General features: G+C 54.6%; 2 protein-coding genes across 5 annotated transcripts in view; one reads left to right on the plus strand and one right to left on the minus strand.

Moving 5' to 3' along the window:
- The window catches only part of LRSAM1 (leucine rich repeat and sterile alpha motif containing 1), a 44,573-nt gene extending 28,969 nt beyond the window's left edge, over positions 1-15,604 (plus strand). For all 4 annotated transcript variants that reach the window (XM_028107841.2, XM_028107843.2, XM_028107842.2 and 1 more), the window contains 10 exons: positions 1,891-1,990; positions 3,467-3,554; positions 4,215-4,289; positions 5,665-5,745; positions 7,226-7,321; positions 9,150-9,248; positions 9,961-10,092; positions 11,178-11,259; positions 13,465-13,613; positions 14,825-15,604. In XM_028107841.2, coding sequence (XP_027963642.1) covers positions 1,891-1,990; positions 3,467-3,554; positions 4,215-4,289; positions 5,665-5,745; positions 7,226-7,321; positions 9,150-9,248; positions 9,961-10,092; positions 11,178-11,259; positions 13,465-13,613; positions 14,825-14,950 — 1,028 coding nt within the window. In that variant the 3' untranslated portion in view covers positions 14,951-15,604. The remainder of the gene's footprint in view (positions 1-1,890; positions 1,991-3,466; positions 3,555-4,214; positions 4,290-5,664; positions 5,746-7,225; positions 7,322-9,149; positions 9,249-9,960; positions 10,093-11,177; positions 11,260-13,464; positions 13,614-14,824) is intronic.
- Positions 12,293-17,184, minus strand: part of NIBAN2 (niban apoptosis regulator 2) — a 56,637-nt gene continuing 51,745 nt past the window's right edge. Inside the window, exon 15 of the mRNA XM_088019131.1 lies at positions 12,293-12,753. Within this exon, the coding sequence (XP_087875257.1) occupies positions 12,671-12,753 (83 nt within the window). The 3' untranslated portion in view covers positions 12,293-12,670. The remainder of the gene's footprint in view (positions 12,754-17,184) is intronic.

Raw genomic sequence — 17,184 nt, forward strand, 5'->3', positions numbered from 1 at the left:
GTTCCTCCTTTTTTAAAATAAGGAATGATTCTTCTTGGCTGGCCCCATCCTCCCAAGGCTGGATACTGGAGTGGGGTACTGTGGAATACTGTGTACCAGGCCCCTTGCCAAGCACTTTGCATACACCACTTCATCTCACTCCCTCCTGATGAGGTGTTATTAATGTCCCTATTTTAAGGTCAGTATTACCCACCATTTATACGAAAGAAAAACCTGTTTTTGCATTTCCAGAAGGATGTTTAATAATAAATTGATTAGGAATAGTATCAGTACCGGGGACTTTTGTTTTCACCTTTTTAAACTTCCTTATTGCTTAGCTTTTTAAAAATAAGCATGTACTATTTTTATAACTAAAAAGATTTCCATAAGAACAGTGAAGTCAAGAGTAGGTAATAACCCTTGTTGAGGACATAGGGTATCAGGCTGTCCTGTCCCCTGCCAAAGGGAATGTGAATCAGCGGGATCTTTCTGGAGGGCAGAAAGGGTAACTCCTATTATTCATAGCCTTAAAACTGTACTCTTAAAAATTAATCTTAGGAAATAAATTGCATAAGGATGTTTGAGCAAGGACATTTATCATTTAATAATTGGAAAAGAGACCAAATGTCCCCAAATAGAGGATTATCTAACTAAACCATGGTGATCTGTGCCCTGTAGTGCCCTATGGCCAGTTCCTCACACTGCCACGTGGACATGGGGAATTAGTCACAAAAAGAAGTGATGTGTTTAGTGTGGTCACATTGTAACTTTTTGTTGTAGTAAAATATATAACCTGAACTTTGCCATTTTAGCCACTTGTAATTGTACGATTCTGTGGCGCAAGGCACATCCACATTGCTCGGCAGCCACCACCGCCATCCAGCTCCAGAACTTCATCTTCCCAACTAAAATTCTGATAAACACAAATTCTCCATCCCCCTCCCCTAGCCCATGAAGAACCCCCATTCCACTTTCTGTCTTGCTGAATCTGATGACATTAGTCCTAACCCACGTAAGTGGGATCCTGTAGTATTTGTCTTTTCATGACAGGCTTCTTTCACTCAGCAGAACCTCCTCAGGGTTCATCCCTATTGGAGCAGGTGTCAGAACTTTCCTTTTTGAAGGCTGAGTAATATTCTATTTGTGTATTCACCACATTTTGTTCACCATCTGTCAGTGAACACTTGGGTTATTTCCACCTTTTGGTTTTTGTGAATAACACTGCTGTGAATTTGGGTGTATGAATATCTGTTCAGTTCTATAAATATGCATTAAAAATTGACTAGAAGAATATATGTTAAAATATCTCTGGGTGATAAGATTATAAAAGATTTTGTGTGCATGCTCTTTGGTGTTTTACAAATAGCCTTTTCAAGCTTAAGTTACTTCCGTAGTTTAAAAATTTTGGAGGGGGTGGGCGCCTGGGTGGCTCAGTTGGTTAAGTGACTACCTTCAGCTCAGGTCATGATCCTGGAGTCCCTGGATCGAGTCCCGCATTGGGCTCTCTGCTCAGCAGGGAATCTGCTTCTCCCTCTGACCCTCCCCCCTCTCATATGCTGTCTCTCTCGCATTCTCTCTCTCTCAAATAAATAAAATCTGTTAAAAATTTTGGAGGGGGGCGCCTGGATGGCACAGTCAGTTGAGCATCTGACTCTTGGTTTCAGCTCAGGTCATGATCTCCAGGTCGTGAGATCAAGTCCCAAACTGGGCTCTGTGCTCAGCAGGAAGCGTGCTTGAGATGCTCTCTCCCTCTCCCTCTGCCCCTCCTCCTGCTTGTGTGCGTGCTACCGCTCCCTCTCAAATCTTTTTTTAAAAAAGTTAAGGGTGACTGTGAGGCGGGTGATGAGGTGAACCCCACGAGGCCCGCAGGAGCGGTGCCCCTTTCTCAGCCCCACCCCCATGTTTCCTCAGCCGCCATGCAGCAGATGCTGACCGAGAGCTATAAGAACCGGCTCATCCAGATGGCCTACGAGTCTCAGAGGCAGAGCTTGGTCCAGCAGGCCTGTTCCAGGTAAGGTAAGAAGAGGCTTCCTGAGTTGGGGGCGCTGGCTCAGGGCCCAGGACTGTGGGGTGAGCACTGGGCACTGCAGTGCCTGCCCCAGCCTCAGCCGTGCATCATGGGCAAGTGGTGATGGCTCTCCATGACTTATCTAGCTGGACCTCATGATTGGGTCAGGCTCTGGTAAAGTGACAGCAATCACTCCCACTTCTCATGCACTTCCTGTGAGTCAGGCACTCGGCCAAGGGATGTGTGTTGGCTTACTGACTCTCTGAGGCACTGTGTCATTAGCCCCGTTTTGCCACCACAGCTCAGGCTCAGAGAGCCTATGTGACACGTCCAAGGAAACCCAACCAGCAGGTGGCAGAGCCAGGGTTCAGGCCCAGGCAGAGTGGGGGTGTGCTCCTGACTGCGGTGCCCTCCTTGACCTCCGAGGGTCTGCAGAGGCCAGGAGCGGCGTGCCCTGGAGGGGATGGTGATAGGTTGCTTTCACACTGGCGGCAGCTGTGGGTCTGGCTGGCCAAGTTCACTGCCTGACTGGGGGTTAGTCTGCTGAAGGAACCACACGTGTTGGCACAGCCATGGAGAAGAGCTCTTGGTGCTCGGGAGACGGGCCAGGAGCACTGGCTGCCCTCCCTCTCCCTCTCCTTCTGCCCAGGTGGTTCTGGCCCTATCCAGGTGGTTCTGGCACAGCCACCAGCCTCCCCGTGTCCTCACAGGTGTTGGGGTTTCCTCTTCCTTTCCTGGCGGTAGAACATCGAGCTTAGGAATGTGGGCACTGGCGGCGAACAGACCTGGACTCAGGTCCCCCTTCTGTTAGTAACGGTGAAGTGTTGGGTCAGTCCATTTCCCTTCTGAGCCTCAATTTTCTTATCAGAAAAATGGGGATAAGTCACAGTACCTACCCCTGGAGTTGTTGGATTTAACGAGGATGGTCTTTGCCACAAAAGGGCCAATGAATAACAGCTATCGTTACGAAACAAACTCAAAACCAAGATTATGCCAAAGTATGGACATATGTGGGGCTTCAGGGTTTGGATTTTTGTGTCAAAATCACTAGACTTGTTCTGGGTGCTAAGAGCAGATCCGAGGCCAGGGTGGGAAATGCTGGGGGTGTCGGGTGGGGCATGAATGTTACTGCCCCAGAAGGAGAGCTTTCTCACGGCCCAGGTGGCCCACCTGGGAGGTCATGAGCTTGTTGGTGGAGGTGGGAGGGCAGAAGCCAGGCCACCACTTCAGGGGCATTGTAGAGGAGATTCTGATGGAGGGGTGGATGAGAGGCCCCAGACACACCGACTCTGTCACCTTCCTTCTAAGACAAACTCCATGTCTGTGCCCAGCCCAGGAGGTACCCCCCCCCCAAGCAGGTGGTTCTTGAGTATTATTATTGAATGGGTAAATGGTTATTTTGATCTCCGAGGTTCCTTTCACTTGGTAGATGCTCAGAAAACATTCAGAGAGTGAATTAATTTGCTGTTTTTCTGGCAGCATGGCTGAAATGGATGAGCGTTTCCAGCAGATTCTGTCATGGCAGCAGATGGATCAGAACAAAGCCATCAGCCAGATCCTGCAGGAGGTGAGCCTTTGTCCAGGGTGTGAGGGCAGGGGCTCAAGATGGGCACAGGGAGCCTGAGGCAGAGCATCACAAGTCTGCATGGAGCTCTGTCCTTAGCGTAGAAGACCCAAGATGCTTAGTATGTTTAGAACTGTATAGACCCTCAGGAGAGGGGGGCAGGGAGGGGGAGAGCGTGGTGATTTTCTGGTCACTGAGATCTAGAGAAGGATTCCCTGCTTCCGTGGCAGGCACCCACTCTCCGTGCTATGTGGCTCTGTCATAAGGACTTAGGGGCAGGACGTGTTAATCACTCCATGGAGGTGGAGCACACAGGAGAGTGCCAAGGGCCTTTCGACTTCTTGCTTCCAGACAGCGCACTGCTGTTGGCCCCCTCATCTTCTTCATGAAACTAGGCAGTGAAAGCATCCACACCCCCGGTTGTGGAAATTCAGTGCATGTAGTGTCCAGGGCTAGTGAGTGTAGTGTCCAGCACTAGTGAGCCTTTCACAGGTATTATTTCTAAAATGTGAACAAGTGAGCTGAAGAGTTACGTTCCCTGTAAGAGAGAGAGAAGTCTTCCATGAAGGTGTTTCTGAGCAGATTCTGTGTTCCCCCTGGCCCGGGCCCCGGGGAACGCGAGGCCCCAGGCACCTGCCGAGCAGCTGATGATCTCTGTTGCAGAGCGCCATGCAGAAGGCCGCATTTGAGGCTCTCCAGGTGAAGAAAGACCTGATGCACCGGCAGATCAGGAACCAGGTGAGGGCTGGGGGTGCGGCCCCACCAACCCCTTCCTGCATGCCTTCCCGGACGGCAGAGGTGGCTCTTTCACGCGCCAGCTCAGCCATCCATTCCCCCCCACTCCACGCCACCCCTGCCACATAAACAGTTCCGCGGTCTCTCATGATGCCCATGGGCAGCCTTGACTGCTTAGGCAGCCTCTGCATCCACCGTGCCCCAGGCGGGAACCCCTCGCTGGGGAAATGCGGTCAGTTCCACCCCAGTGGCCACCTCCATCAGCTCAAACTGAGGAGCTGGGGCAGATGGGGTGTCCCACCAGGGCAGGCAGGGGAGGCTGCCTCGCCTGGAGGGAGCTGTGCTCTGGTCTGGGCTCGGCTGCCGACCTGCAGGCTGGCCTCTGCCCGGTGGGCTATGTTGGGCCCCCTGGGCTTTCCAGAGGGCTGGAGACAGAGGGAACTTTCAGGCTGCGGGAATGCTCATTGCATCCTATTTAGCACACTTTGAATTTTACATTTTGCATGTTTATTTTTTTTCTTTGTATTCTTTCTCTTTTTTTGGCCAAAACCAACTTACCTTTTTATTTTCCTCTTTAATTTCAATCCCACCTTGCCGGACATGAAGCTCATTCCTCTGACCAGGGGTTGGTGGGGCCATAGGAACTTAGGGACGAGGGCCATAGGGTCACAGGCTCAGGGTGGAGAAGTCACTAGCTGTGGGGTCTTACCCCCAGGCATCCTCCCTGTGGGTGGTTCTGACCCAGCTGGCCAGCTGTTCCCCTTCAGACCCAAGCAGGGAGAGCCCCGGGAAAGGGCTCCCTCACCAACCTCTCTGTGTCCTTGAACAAGTTACTTAAACTCTGAGTCCCCATTTCCTCATCTGTAAAATGGAGGCAGTAATATCGCCTAATAACCAGGGGAGATTTGACGACAAGATTGTAGTTAGTTAGAGTACACAGCACAAGCCTTGCACACAAAATGTTCTGGAAGCATCAGCTGCTACCATCGTTGTTCTTAGGCACTCCATTACCCTCTGCTCTCTGTGACAGCAGTTAGAGGAAGTAAGACACTCGGTGAGTGCGAGGCTCAGTGAGGACCCGTGTCTGTTCTGCACTCTGGCCTGAATCTTAAAGGCAGGCCTGTCTCCATTCCATAAACCGTTAGCCTCTCTGGGATGGGCCCTCCAGAACAGGTCTGCTTGTGCCCCCAAGCACTTGGGGCCCTGAAACAATTAATTCTTTTAAAGCCCCGCTGAGGGGGTTCCCAAGGCACCCAGGTCCCTTTCATTCCCGACCCCCCCTCAAAAGGTTTCTTAGACCCCACTTGGCCTTCAGAGAGCAGCAGACTTGAACCTTGGTTAACGTGAATAAAAAAACCCTGTTTCGTCTTCTGTTTAGATTAAGTTAATAGAAACTGAGTTATTGCAGCTGACTCAGCTGGAGGTAAAGAGGAAGTCCCTGGACACAGAGGCACTGCAGGTATGTAGGGCTCCTGGCCTGCCCGTCCTCCCTGCCTCCCTCCCCACAGCTGCTCCCCAGCAGGCAGGCAGGCTCCTCTGTGGCTGTGATGGGAGCACAGCCTGGGGGGCAAGCCCAGCACAGGCCAAGGTTAGGATCAGGGCAGCCTATTGCTCGGCAGGAGGGTCAGAGGAAGGAGGGTTTCATTGCCAAGGCTCACCCAGGCCCATCTCCATCTCTGCATTTTCTTTGTTTTGAAGCAGGGTCACTGCTGAGCTCCCTGTCTCTTTAAACCATGCTTTTGGGGTGCCTGTTCAACTCACAGGCAGATCTCCTCTGGGGAAGGAGCTTTCTTGGTGTCCCAAGGATCTCTGGAGGAGAGGGCCCAGCTCTAACTGTGTCACTCCCTGCAGGTGGCTTTTCTGGGAGCTCCAGTCTGGGTGTCCTGCTTGTAGAGCGTGGGGGCAGTAGGGACCAGCAGGTGTCGTTCTGGACTGCCTGTCCGAGACCTGGGCTTTGTCCTCTACAGTGGTACTGTGTGACCTGGGCAGGCACAGAAGAGGGCTGGACCTTGCCCTGCCCCGACCTCTGCCCAAATGTCCAAAAGCAGATGGATCAATGGTGTGTGAGGACCTGTGCCCCACATCGGCTTCTGAGTAGAGCCTTCTGTCTGTCCCTGTGTTTGTGTCTGTTCTCAGCCGAGGAGGCTTGAATTGTCTCATGGCTTCTCAACTCAGTGAAAGTGTACCGAGGTCTACAGTCCTGGTCTCAGGTCTGCTACAGATGTGCTGTGTGACCTAAGGCAGGTCACTTCCCCTCCTAGGCCTCCCATTTCTCCCCTTCATAAAAGGAAATCATCTTCCAGGTCCAGCTTGTGTCCGAGGGCCATCACACTGGGGCAGGCTAGCCAACGCAAAGCCCTTGGTGGGCCTTGCCACCTGTCTTCAGAGATGAGCTCTTAGAAAAGATGCAGCCACTGTGCTTGGCAGGTGCCCATGTCTCTTGCCCATCAGAGCTTGTGGGGCTCCTGTTTTGAGGGCCTCCATGGTTTCCAAGAGTAAGAAATGAGTGGAACACAGACACAAACGAGGACTTCGCCCAGTTTGCATGTGCCTCCATCTGGGTAGAACCTTCCAGACCCATGGAGGTTACACGCCAACCCTCCCTGCCTGTGCTTCCACCCACGTGCTCTGTAGTTCCTGAGATTGCAGTCATGTACCTGTGGCTTGTCATTTCCTTTGTTTGCTGTTTCTTACCATTCCATTGTCATGAGTCACTAGATCCCACGCCTGGCCTGACCCCCACAGGGAGACTAGTGGATGCCCAGGCAGAGGGGCCCCTCGGCTCCATCCCCCAATCCTCTGTCTAGTTGAGTTGGGCCCACTGTGGGGTCCCGGCTGCCAGCTTGGAAATGAAGGGGGGATCCTGTCACCCCATGGGGGGACTCCTGGCTCCAGAGCTCTGAGCTTCCAGCGGCACTGGGCATGGTCTTGTGTTGCAGGAGATGATCTCAGAGCAGCGCTGGGCCCTGAGCTCCCTGCTCCAGCAGCTGCTCAAGGAAAAGACGCGACGAGAGGAAGAGCTCCGGGAAATTCTGGTGCGCTTGGCTTCTGCCTTCCACATCGCACATGGGTTCGCTTTCCCTAAACACGCTCGCCATTCTTAGAAGCGTTATTGTCATTCAAGTAATAGTTGCTCATCAAAGAAAAAGAGAACGTACAAAGGAAAAGACTCACTTCTGAGTTACCTAATGCTAACGCTTTGATGTGTTTTCTGAACACTACAATGCATATTTATAGCTGTGTATATGTGTGTCTTATAAACATAAGATGGTACACACTCCTTTAGAACCAGCTCGTTTGCCTCTGTTCTTTTCATGTCCTAAAATGTCCTCCATATGCTTCCTGGCTGCATTTGGATGGTCCATCCTAGCCCATTGCTGAGCATTCAGACTACTTCCAATTCTTTACTTTTCTAAGGAATGCTCTTGTAGCTGAATATCGAGAATGGCCATGAGTATTTATTCAAGACCGATGCCCAGGAGAGGACTTTGTGTCCAGGGCAGGCTGTTTAATAAGCTTTTGGCAGGAGTTGCCCAGCTGTCCCTGTACCCAAATGTGTTTGACTCTGGCACATTGTCAGGGTGGCAGGTGGGGGTCGTTTCCTCTAGACCTTGTGTGCATTGGAGCATTGGGGACGGAGGCCTAAGTCGCTCCTATGGTGTCGTTAATGCTCCACACCATCTCTGAGCTCTGTTCTGGACAGAGCCCTGTGCAGGGAAGAGTGAGACTAGCTTCCACAGCCCCACACGAGCCCCTGCGCAGGCCAATCAGAAGCTGCCTGTTCCTCGTGGTACCTCACTGCCATCATCTGCAAACTGTTCACACGAGGACGGCACGTTAGCATCTTGCAGCAGCAGCTGTGGCCTCTGGCCCTATGCTCCTACCCTCGAGGGCCTCAGAGCACTCACCACTCAGGGGAGGAAGCCCCACCTTGGCAGATCGGGACTGCTGGGGTCATGGGTGCCAGACGAGATATGTGTCCACAGCCTGGGGAAGGCCGTGGGCAGCAGAGGGGAGCAGCTTGGCAAGGTCTGGGAGGGATGGCCAGACAGGCCCCAAGGCCTGGGTTGAAGTCTTGCTGCCCGCCTCTTCTTTGGCCCCCAGCGTGTGGCTGCAGTCCTGGCTGGGCCGCCTGGCTTGCTCAGAACACAGGTCCCCAGGCAACACAGGCCTGGGTCCAAGTCCTGGCCCTCACCCCGGACAGCTCTTGTAACTGGGCAGGTTCCTAATCACTCTGAACCTCCCTTTGCTCACCCTGGAAGTCGGACCCCCTCACGGAACTGTATGAATTAAGGAAAATGTCACCTGGGTGCATAGCGGGCTCTGGCACATAGCACTCTGAAAACGTTAGCTATTGCTGTTCGTACCATTTTTTTCGTGGCACTGGCCCCAGCACCTAGAGTCATGTGTGGTCCAGAGCAACACTCGGTGCCTACTTGGTCATGGCAGCAAGAAGGGATCTGTTTCAGTAGCACGTCTGTCGTTCTCCAGCTTTGTCAGAGGGTGAAGCCCGCTCCAGAGGCTCATATTGGCCTTAGAATCCTATTCCTCTCCCTGCCTGTCACCAGGGCTGAGCCCGAGGAGGGGCCCGCGGAGCCTGGTGGCAGGCGTCCAAAGCCCTGAGTCTGGCCTCAACCCCAGGCGTGCCCTGGCTGGGACTGTTCGCAGCAGGTAACTGGGGGTCGAGGCACTTCCTGCTTTTCCCGGCTCAGTAGTTTATGTGGTGACCGTGGTGGCTGCGAAAGTTCTTTGTAGAATACTAAGCGTCCTCCACCAGCCAAAAGCCTCGTTCACAATGGTCACTGTCGTTACAGTTTTTATTTACTGACTTAGAACTAACGATGCCTGCTTCGTCCTTGGCAGACAGAGTTAGAAGCCAGAAGCGAAACCAAGCAGGAAAATTACTGGCTGATTCAGTATCAACGGCTTTTGGACCAGAAACCCTTGTCCTTGAAGTTGCAGGTAAGGACTGCTGGTCTCTACCCTTTCGGAGAGCCTCCTGTGCCTCGGGGATGCCCGGCTGCCTGATCTTTCCAGTTCTGTTCTGTTCATATTTCCGGTGACTAGTGTGCCAGGTCCTGTGCTCGGCCCCGGAAGGGACAGAAAAGAGAGAGCAGGTGCCTTCCTTCTGGTACGGGGAAGGCAGCCTCACTGCTGTGTGGGGCAGAGCCACTGTGCACACGGGGGGCGGGGGCCACAGGAGCCCCCTGCAAACCCCCGCTATGGGCAGGACAGATGTGGTGCCCCCCCCCCACACAGACACACATATACTGGTTTTTTTGTTTTGTTTTTTAATAAAAATGGAGTCCTATATATACTATTTTGGCAAACTGTTTTTTACTCTTAATAATGACGGGCAGTTCTCTAGCTGTATACATAATAGATCTCCTCATTGTTTCCAGACATAGTATTTAGTATCTGGATGAGCCCTCATTGATTTAAACAGCCCCTCTTGATGGGTACCTGATCGCTTAACCATTTTCAAGTTTACAGGTAGACTAGCAGTGAACTTCCTTGCATATCTGTCTCTGTGCTCACGTAGGCATGTTTGTAGGAAGCATTCCGAGGAGACGTTTTATATATAAAGAAACATGCTCAGAACCGTTGTTCACCGTGGTAAATAACGGGGTCATGTGGCGGTGCAGTCAGCTTCTCCCGTGGGTCTGTCTCGCAGGAGGAAGGCCTGGAGCGCCAGCTGGCGGCCCTCCTGGTGGATCTGTCGGCGGAACACTACCTGCCTCTCTTTGCCCACCACCGCATCTCCCTGGACACACTGAGCCACATGAGCCCTGCCGACCTGGCCAAGGTGGGAGGCGACAGCCCCTCGAGGGAGGTGGAGCGCTGCATGAGGCCGCCGTCTGAGCCGCCAAGTGTCGGCTTGCTCTCCTGCCACTCTGGGTGTGGTCTGCCATGAGCCCATGTCCCGGGCCCCCGTACTTCTGGACAGAACCCCCACCTCGTCAGCCCCTCAGCCCCTGGGCGTAGCCTGCACGCCGTCTGCCTGACCCTAGACTACTCCCCTCACTCAGCTTGGACCTTCACATTGTAGGCCCAGGACAAGTCCTCGGAGGCTGTCTGGCCTGGCCCTGGCCCGCCCCTGGCTTCACGGACCTCGTAATGACAGCACTGCCTGAGCCTGCTGACATTCTGGGTCGGAGCTGAGCTCCGCATTGCGTTAGTTCATTTACGCTTCGAAAGAGCCCAATGAGGACAGCTAACATCGTAGCCATTGCCAGGGCCAGGCGCTGTTCTAAGGGCTTTTCCCATGCTAACCCCCGCAACGGCCCGGGCGGGCAGGGAGCATCCTTGTCATTTCTCAGATGAGGAAGTGGAGACGCGGCAGGGTGGTAGCTTGCCCGGGGTCACACGGCACAGTCAGGCCTCGAGCATGGGTGGTCTGGTCCCAGAGGCCATGCTGTCTACCCCTCTGCTGTGTGGCCTGTCCTTGACCCAAAAACTGACGGGTCACGCACAGGGGCTGTGTCACCCGCGGGTCTGTGGGACTCCAGCGCTGCCACTCGTCAGCAGCTCGGCCTCAGTGGGCACTCCCTGCCCCTTCCTGTGAACTCTGACAGTGGGTCCTGACTCCCCTGTTGTCATGGGGGGGACGTGCGGGCTCGCAGGTGACACTGTCAGCACAGTCCCTGCCCCAACGCAGGGCAGGCCCGTGCTAAACTATGGCTCTTACTGGTGTTAGTTCCCTTTGGGGCCTCGGTTTCCCTCCCTGCCACCTGGTCACCTCCACAGCTGTGGTGCTGCATTGCCTCCTGTTGAGCTGGGGGCCCAGGCCTCCGCATTTCCAGGTGAAGGTGCCAGAAGCCAAGAAGGCGGCGGTCCTTGTAGCTCCCACCCAGCCCAGGCTGTAACTTGCTTTGCCTTGAACTGCCATAGGTGGGCGTCTCGGAAGCTGGCCTGCAGCACGAGATCCTGCGGAGGGTCCAGGAGCTGTTGGATGCAGCCAGGATCCAGCCAGGTACCAATACAGGTCATCTCCTAAGCAGAGGCCCCAACCTCGCTTGTGGACTGTGCTCTGAGGGGTTGGGGGAGGGGGGGTCACCTGTCTACATTTCAGGGCGAGAACTAAGGACCGGTCCTAGCCCCTGCTGGTCCTTAAGGTTCCCTCCTAAAGGAACAGGATTTCCAAATGGAAAAACTAGGCCACAAAAATGGGGGGGGGAGGGGGAAAGAGAGAGGGAGAAGTTTCCTTATAGAAGTAGAGGGGCCCTCCTGGTACCCTGTCCTATAACCTTCCCTAAACCTACCATACACTGGGAACCACACACCGTGGACCCTTGGAATAGAGGGGGAAACCAGCCATACCCAGTGCCTGACACTGTGCCTGGGGCAGGCCGGTGGTGTGGCTGTGGAAAGATGTTTGTGACGACGTGCGAAGGGGTAAAGGCAGCTCATAAAGGCAGTCCACCTGTGTGGGGGCTCGGGGAAGCCTAGGTGCTGTGGCTGACGCAGGAGCAGACGCGGGAGGCGGGGGCTCCCGTGTGCCGATCACGACCCAGGCACCAGGCATTCGCCAGCCACTGCACGTGCACCATGTCATGTCGCCCCTGTGTCAGCCCCGTGAGGTGGGTGCTATTAGAGAGCAGAAGGAACAGATACGTTAATGTTCTCCCGTAACGTCACACAGCTGGCAGATGGCTGAACCACTGAGCTCAAGGCCTCCCTCGAGAAGAGACCAAGGGGTCTTGAGAAGGGAAGGGAGCCTGGAACAAGGGTGGAAGGAGAGGGCCTGCCTGGGCTGCCATGCTGGGCGAGCCCACAGCACTGCCAGTCTGAGGCAGGGGCCGTTCAAGGCAGAGACCAAAGGTGGGGTTGCCGGACCAGATTGCAGGGATGAGGCAAGAGCTCTGTGGCCGGCGTGGGGGAGATCCTGGGTCCCTAGGTGTCTGGGCAGTGTCATGATGTCCACAGGCTCCAGCTTTCCAGCCAATTTTATTCCAGGGCCATTGATCCAACCTAAAAAATGCATTAAACTAATAGTCCTTTAATATCAAGTAATGTATGAAATAGACCTCTTTCTCCCCTTCTGGATGTTTTCCAGCACTGACACCTTCCTGCTGTCAGACTGGAGGTCCGGATAAGTTTGGCATCAGGGCTTGGGGTCCCCCCCCAGCAGACAAAAGTGTCCTTCACTCTGAGCCCCTCAGATGATGTCTACCTCCCACCATCTCCAAAAAATCCCTAGGGCTAGCAGGAGCCAGAAGGGACCAGCAGGTCCTTCCCCATCGAGGCTACTTACAGCTTCTTCCTAATGCTGCCCAGCTGCAGGGAGGGCTGGGTGGGACCTCTCCTTCTCAGCTGCAGAAGGGGCAGGAGACCTTCAGTCCCTTTCCTAACATTCTCTTCCTGCTTCCAGAACTCACTTGGTGTCACATTAAATACAGAAGAGCCCCTTTACAGTGATGGTTTGGTGGCACCGTGGTACCTTCAGCGAGCCTAGTGTTGTAACAGCCTTTAAAAAAAAAAAAAAAAACTTCAGGTTTTTCCAATTAGAAAAACTCATAATTCAAACCACAGGATAGATGGGAAAATCTGAACCAAGATCAGGATGTGCATCTGGGATGGAGAGACTCAGGGATGTTGGTGAATGTTGCATAATGAGAGAGACTGCTTCTTAAGGGCCGATTCTGCTGTGCTGCTGTTGGGCCCCGGGCAGGGGGGTGCCTGCTGCCCTGGGAGCAGAGCGGTGAGGGGACAGCCTTGGGGCCTTCTCATTCCTCTTTCTGCTCCCCGGCGGTCTCCTGGGACCTAGTGGAGAAGCTGTGAGCACAGCCCACGCCCGGCCCCCCCCAGCCCCTAACTAAGGGCTCCTGCCCCACGGCTCCACCACCAGGTGGCCCTGTGGTCTTGGGCAAGTGGCTGCTCTTCTTTGCAAGTGACAAGCCCTCCTTGCAGGGTCCCTGTGAAGGATCCGGGGAAGGGTCAGGGGTTAGAGGCCCCAATTAACCAGCACTGTGGCCTTCCCTGCCAGTGAGTCAGCACTCCTGTCTTACAGATGGGGGAATAAGGCTCAAAGAGAAATAAGGGGGCCCTTACCCCTCCTGTGGGATCCGAGTGCCCCACCTTAGCTCACTGTGCCCTCGTGGCAGGCAGAGCCAGGGGACCCCCTGGGGGTTGGGATCATGGGGGCATGACCCTGGCTCAGCCTGTCTGGTCCCCGCAGAGCTGCTGAAGCCACCCAAGGGTGAGGTCCTTGGGGTCCTGGAGGTGCCCACTGCCCCCGAGGAGCTACCTGAGTCTGTGAGCCCATCTGCTCCCCCGGCAGAGCTGGAGGTGCCAACCTCAGAATGTGTCGTGTGCCTGGAACGGGAGGTAAGTCTGGGGCAGCGGCCCCACCCGTGGGCCGTCACCCCCCACTCGCAGGCCCGGCCTGTGCCCATGCTGAGCCTTTCCAGGCATGTGTGTTATTTCTAAACACTTGTTTCTAGTGGTAGAAGTAGATTGTATTCATTAGAAATTTGGGGAAATACAGGAAAACAAAAAATACAGGAAATTATGATCCCATGACCCAAACATGAGCAATGCTAACATTTTCTGGGACTTTCTTTTTTTCAAAAAAGGTTTTTTTCCCCCTACCTAATTAAGGAAAATTTCCCAAGTCATTAAACATCAGCAACACAATTGTCTCTGAAGAGACTTTTAAAAAACCATCTTTTAAAATCTATAACAGGGCGCCTGGGTGGCTCAGTTGGTTAAGCGACTGCCTTCGGCTCAGGTCATGATCCTGGAGTCCCGGGATCGAGTCCCACATCGGGCTCCCTGCTCAGTGGGGAGTCTGCTTCTCCCTCTGCCCCTCCTCCCCACACTCTCGCTCTCTCAAATAATCTTAAATATATATATGTATATATTTAAAATCTATAACAAAATTAATGTTTATTGTAAAACTTAATATAGTGTAGAAAATAAAACCCCTCCCCTCCCTCCACCATGTGATCCTACTTAAAAGAAGCTACCATGTTAGTTTAATTATTCCAGGGTCTTTACTAAGCCCAGGGAATGCCATGATGCGAAGGGACGTGTTGGTTATAAATTTAACCAAACCCCCTGCTTTGGGGCCCCAGAAGTGGCTTCTAGTTTGTTATTACAAGCAGTGCTGTACCAAACAGCCTTGGGTGGAGTTGGGAGCGCATCCTTGATTACTTCCTTAGCATAAGTCCTAAAAAGAGGAAATGCTGAAGCAAAACACAGGCATGCTTGTGTGGCTTTTGCTCCGTAACGTTGGAATCTTTTGTAGACCAAGGGGGCTGGTCAGTGCACAAAAAGGCAAAAATTAGGACAACCTACAGGTCCAACAGCAGGGCTGGTCAGACACACCATGGCCTCCTGGGCAGCTGTTAGGGGACGGGGGGGGCAGGGCCGAGATAGGGGGTCGGGAGCGACTTCTGTGCTGTTCGGATGGCGTGGGACAACCACGGTCTCAGATCCTTGAGGTAAAGGACAATGAGGGGTCCGGGGGGCTCCGTTGCCCCGTCGCTGAGAACAGGCCGGGGCAGGACCCAGCCACTCCCACGGTCTCTCCTCAGGCCCAGATGATCTTCCTCAACTGCGGCCATGTCTGCTGCTGTCAACAGTGCTGCCAGCCGCTGCGCACGTGCCCGCTGTGCCGTCAGGAGGTCACACAGCGCCTCCGGCTTTACCACAGCAGCTGAGCCCCGGCCGTGCCGCAGGCCCAGGGCTCGAGACAGACCAGCACAGCCCCCCCCCCCGGGTCCCTTTCTCATGGCCTGGGAGCTGCCCCCCCACCATTCCTCTCCGAGCACACCTGGGTGGGGGCGGGAGGGGGACAGAGTGTTCCTGGCCGTGATGCAGCTCATCCGAATGCTGTGGAGGAACAGAGGACTCCAAGTCTGAGGACGGCCTCGGGGGTTTGGAGAAGCAACTGTGCCACCGTCTGAGCACAGGACTGAGTGTCCTGGCCGCTACCACTTCTCAGCAGTCTGACTGCGGCAGGTCACTGCCCTGCAGGAGCCTCGGTGTCCTCATCAGGGTAACACGGACAGTGCTGTCCCCCTCGGTGGGGCGGTGGGAGTGCGGGAGGGCCCTGGCCCCGAGCGTGGAGCTGCTGTATGGAGTCCACCACCGAGCGCCATGGGCTGGCCTCACATGGACTAGCCAGTGTGTGCTGAGTGCACGCCTTGTGCCGCAAGCCATGCTTGCCCCTCCTGACCGCTCCCTCTGGGCCCCTCTGCTCTCCAGATCTGTACCTCCTAATAGTCCGCCCCCCATCCCCCCGCAGCTCACAGGCAGGCGACGGGCTTTGCCCACCCGAAGCAGGAATGTCAATAAATCCACCTCCATCCTGATCCTGAGTCCTCGCTGGGGCCTGGTGGAGCCCAGGGATGGGGTTGGGGTGGGGGGGAGGCTGGGGGAGGGCTTCAGCTCAATCAAAGGGAGGGAGAGGTAGGAGAGGCATTATCCAAATCTGCCCTCATGACAGGTGGACAGACAGCCGGAGCTCAGAGAAGGGCATGGAGAGTCAGCTGGAGCAGGTCGTGTGTGGGGGCGGGGGCTGTGCGCTCCCTTACTGCTATCCTGGAGAACTCAGGGCCCAGGGCCTGGGGGCTGGGACATGGCAGCACTGGGGCTGGAGCCTGGAAGCCTCTTGACTCCTAAACCCATGCAGTTGTGCAGGTGGTTCATTGCACAACTCTAACAGGAGCCGTGCCCCCTTGCACTTGCTTAGAGCTGCACACTTATTGTGTATGTTCGGGCAGATGGTTTTGAACCAAGGGGAGCTTGCTTTGGACTAGAGGTGGGTGTCTTTGGGGCCCCTGGGCTCTGCCTCCAGCTAACTCTGACCCTGGCCAGCCTTCCAGACTCCTTTCCCCATCCATGCATTCAGTAAGGGACAGGACGGGGCCCTGATGCAGGCCAGTAGCCACCAGGGGGCACTGAGTGCTCACACCAGGTGCAAGGCTGGATGTGGGGGCCTGGCCTTAGAGTGGCAGAGAGCCCTATTTCCCCTGCACCTCAGTGTCCCTATCGGATTGGGACCGTCAACGCTATAGGCTGAAATGGGATGGGATGAAGGCCCCTTGTAAGTCCTACTTTCCAAGCAAGAGCTGGGGCCTCTTCCCACAGTCTCACCTCCTACCCCTGACTCCCCAGGAGCTCTGATGGCTCCCTCCCTCAGCCCCAAACCTGGGCTCAGCTGAGGGAGATGGAGACCTGGGCGGGCAGGGCCACATAGGGCACAGCATTTTCCGAATCACCTCGGGCTCCACTAGGCCCAGGGAGAAAGACTTTTATGAGCACCCACCCCTGCTTTTATAGATGGAGCCAGAGGCTGAGTGTAGTGATTTGCCAAGGACTACAGCAAAACTGCAGTTGAATGTCTGGTCTCCAGCCCCAAGGCCCCCACCGTTCCTCACCTCAGCCCTTGTTGACCAGCCCTCAGCCACTGGCCACCATGGAAGCCAACGTCCCTCAAGGTGACTGGCTGCCATCCCACCCAGTCGCCTGTTTACACTCTTGGATGGGACCAGGTGTGTGTGTGTGTGTGTGTGTGTGTTGGATGGGACCAGCTGTGTGTGTGTGTGTGTGTGTGTGTGTGTGTGTGTGTGTGTGTGTTGGATGGGACCAGCTGTGTGTGTGTGTGTGTGTGTGTGTGTGTGTTGGATGGGACCAGCTGTGTGTGTGTGTGTGTGTGTTGGATGGGACCAGCTGTGTGTGTGTGTGTGTGTGTGTGTGTGTGTGTGTGTGTGTGTGTGTGTGTTGGATGGGACCAGCTGTGTGTGTGTGTGTGTGTGTGTGTGTGTGTGTGTGTGTGTGTTGGATGGGACCAGCTGTGTGTGTGTGTGTGTGTGTCCGTCCTGTAACCTCAGCCAAGGATCCGTACCTTTTTGGGCCTCAGTTTACACGGTGGTAAAATGGCGGTAATGGG

The sequence above is a fragment of the Eumetopias jubatus genome, unplaced genomic scaffold, assembly GCF_037043125.1.
Source record: "Eumetopias jubatus isolate StellerSeaLion01/CBP00866 unplaced genomic scaffold, mEumJub1_p1.0 scaffold_15, whole genome shotgun sequence".
NCBI classification, from domain to species: Eukaryota; Metazoa; Chordata; class Mammalia; order Carnivora; family Otariidae; genus Eumetopias; species Eumetopias jubatus.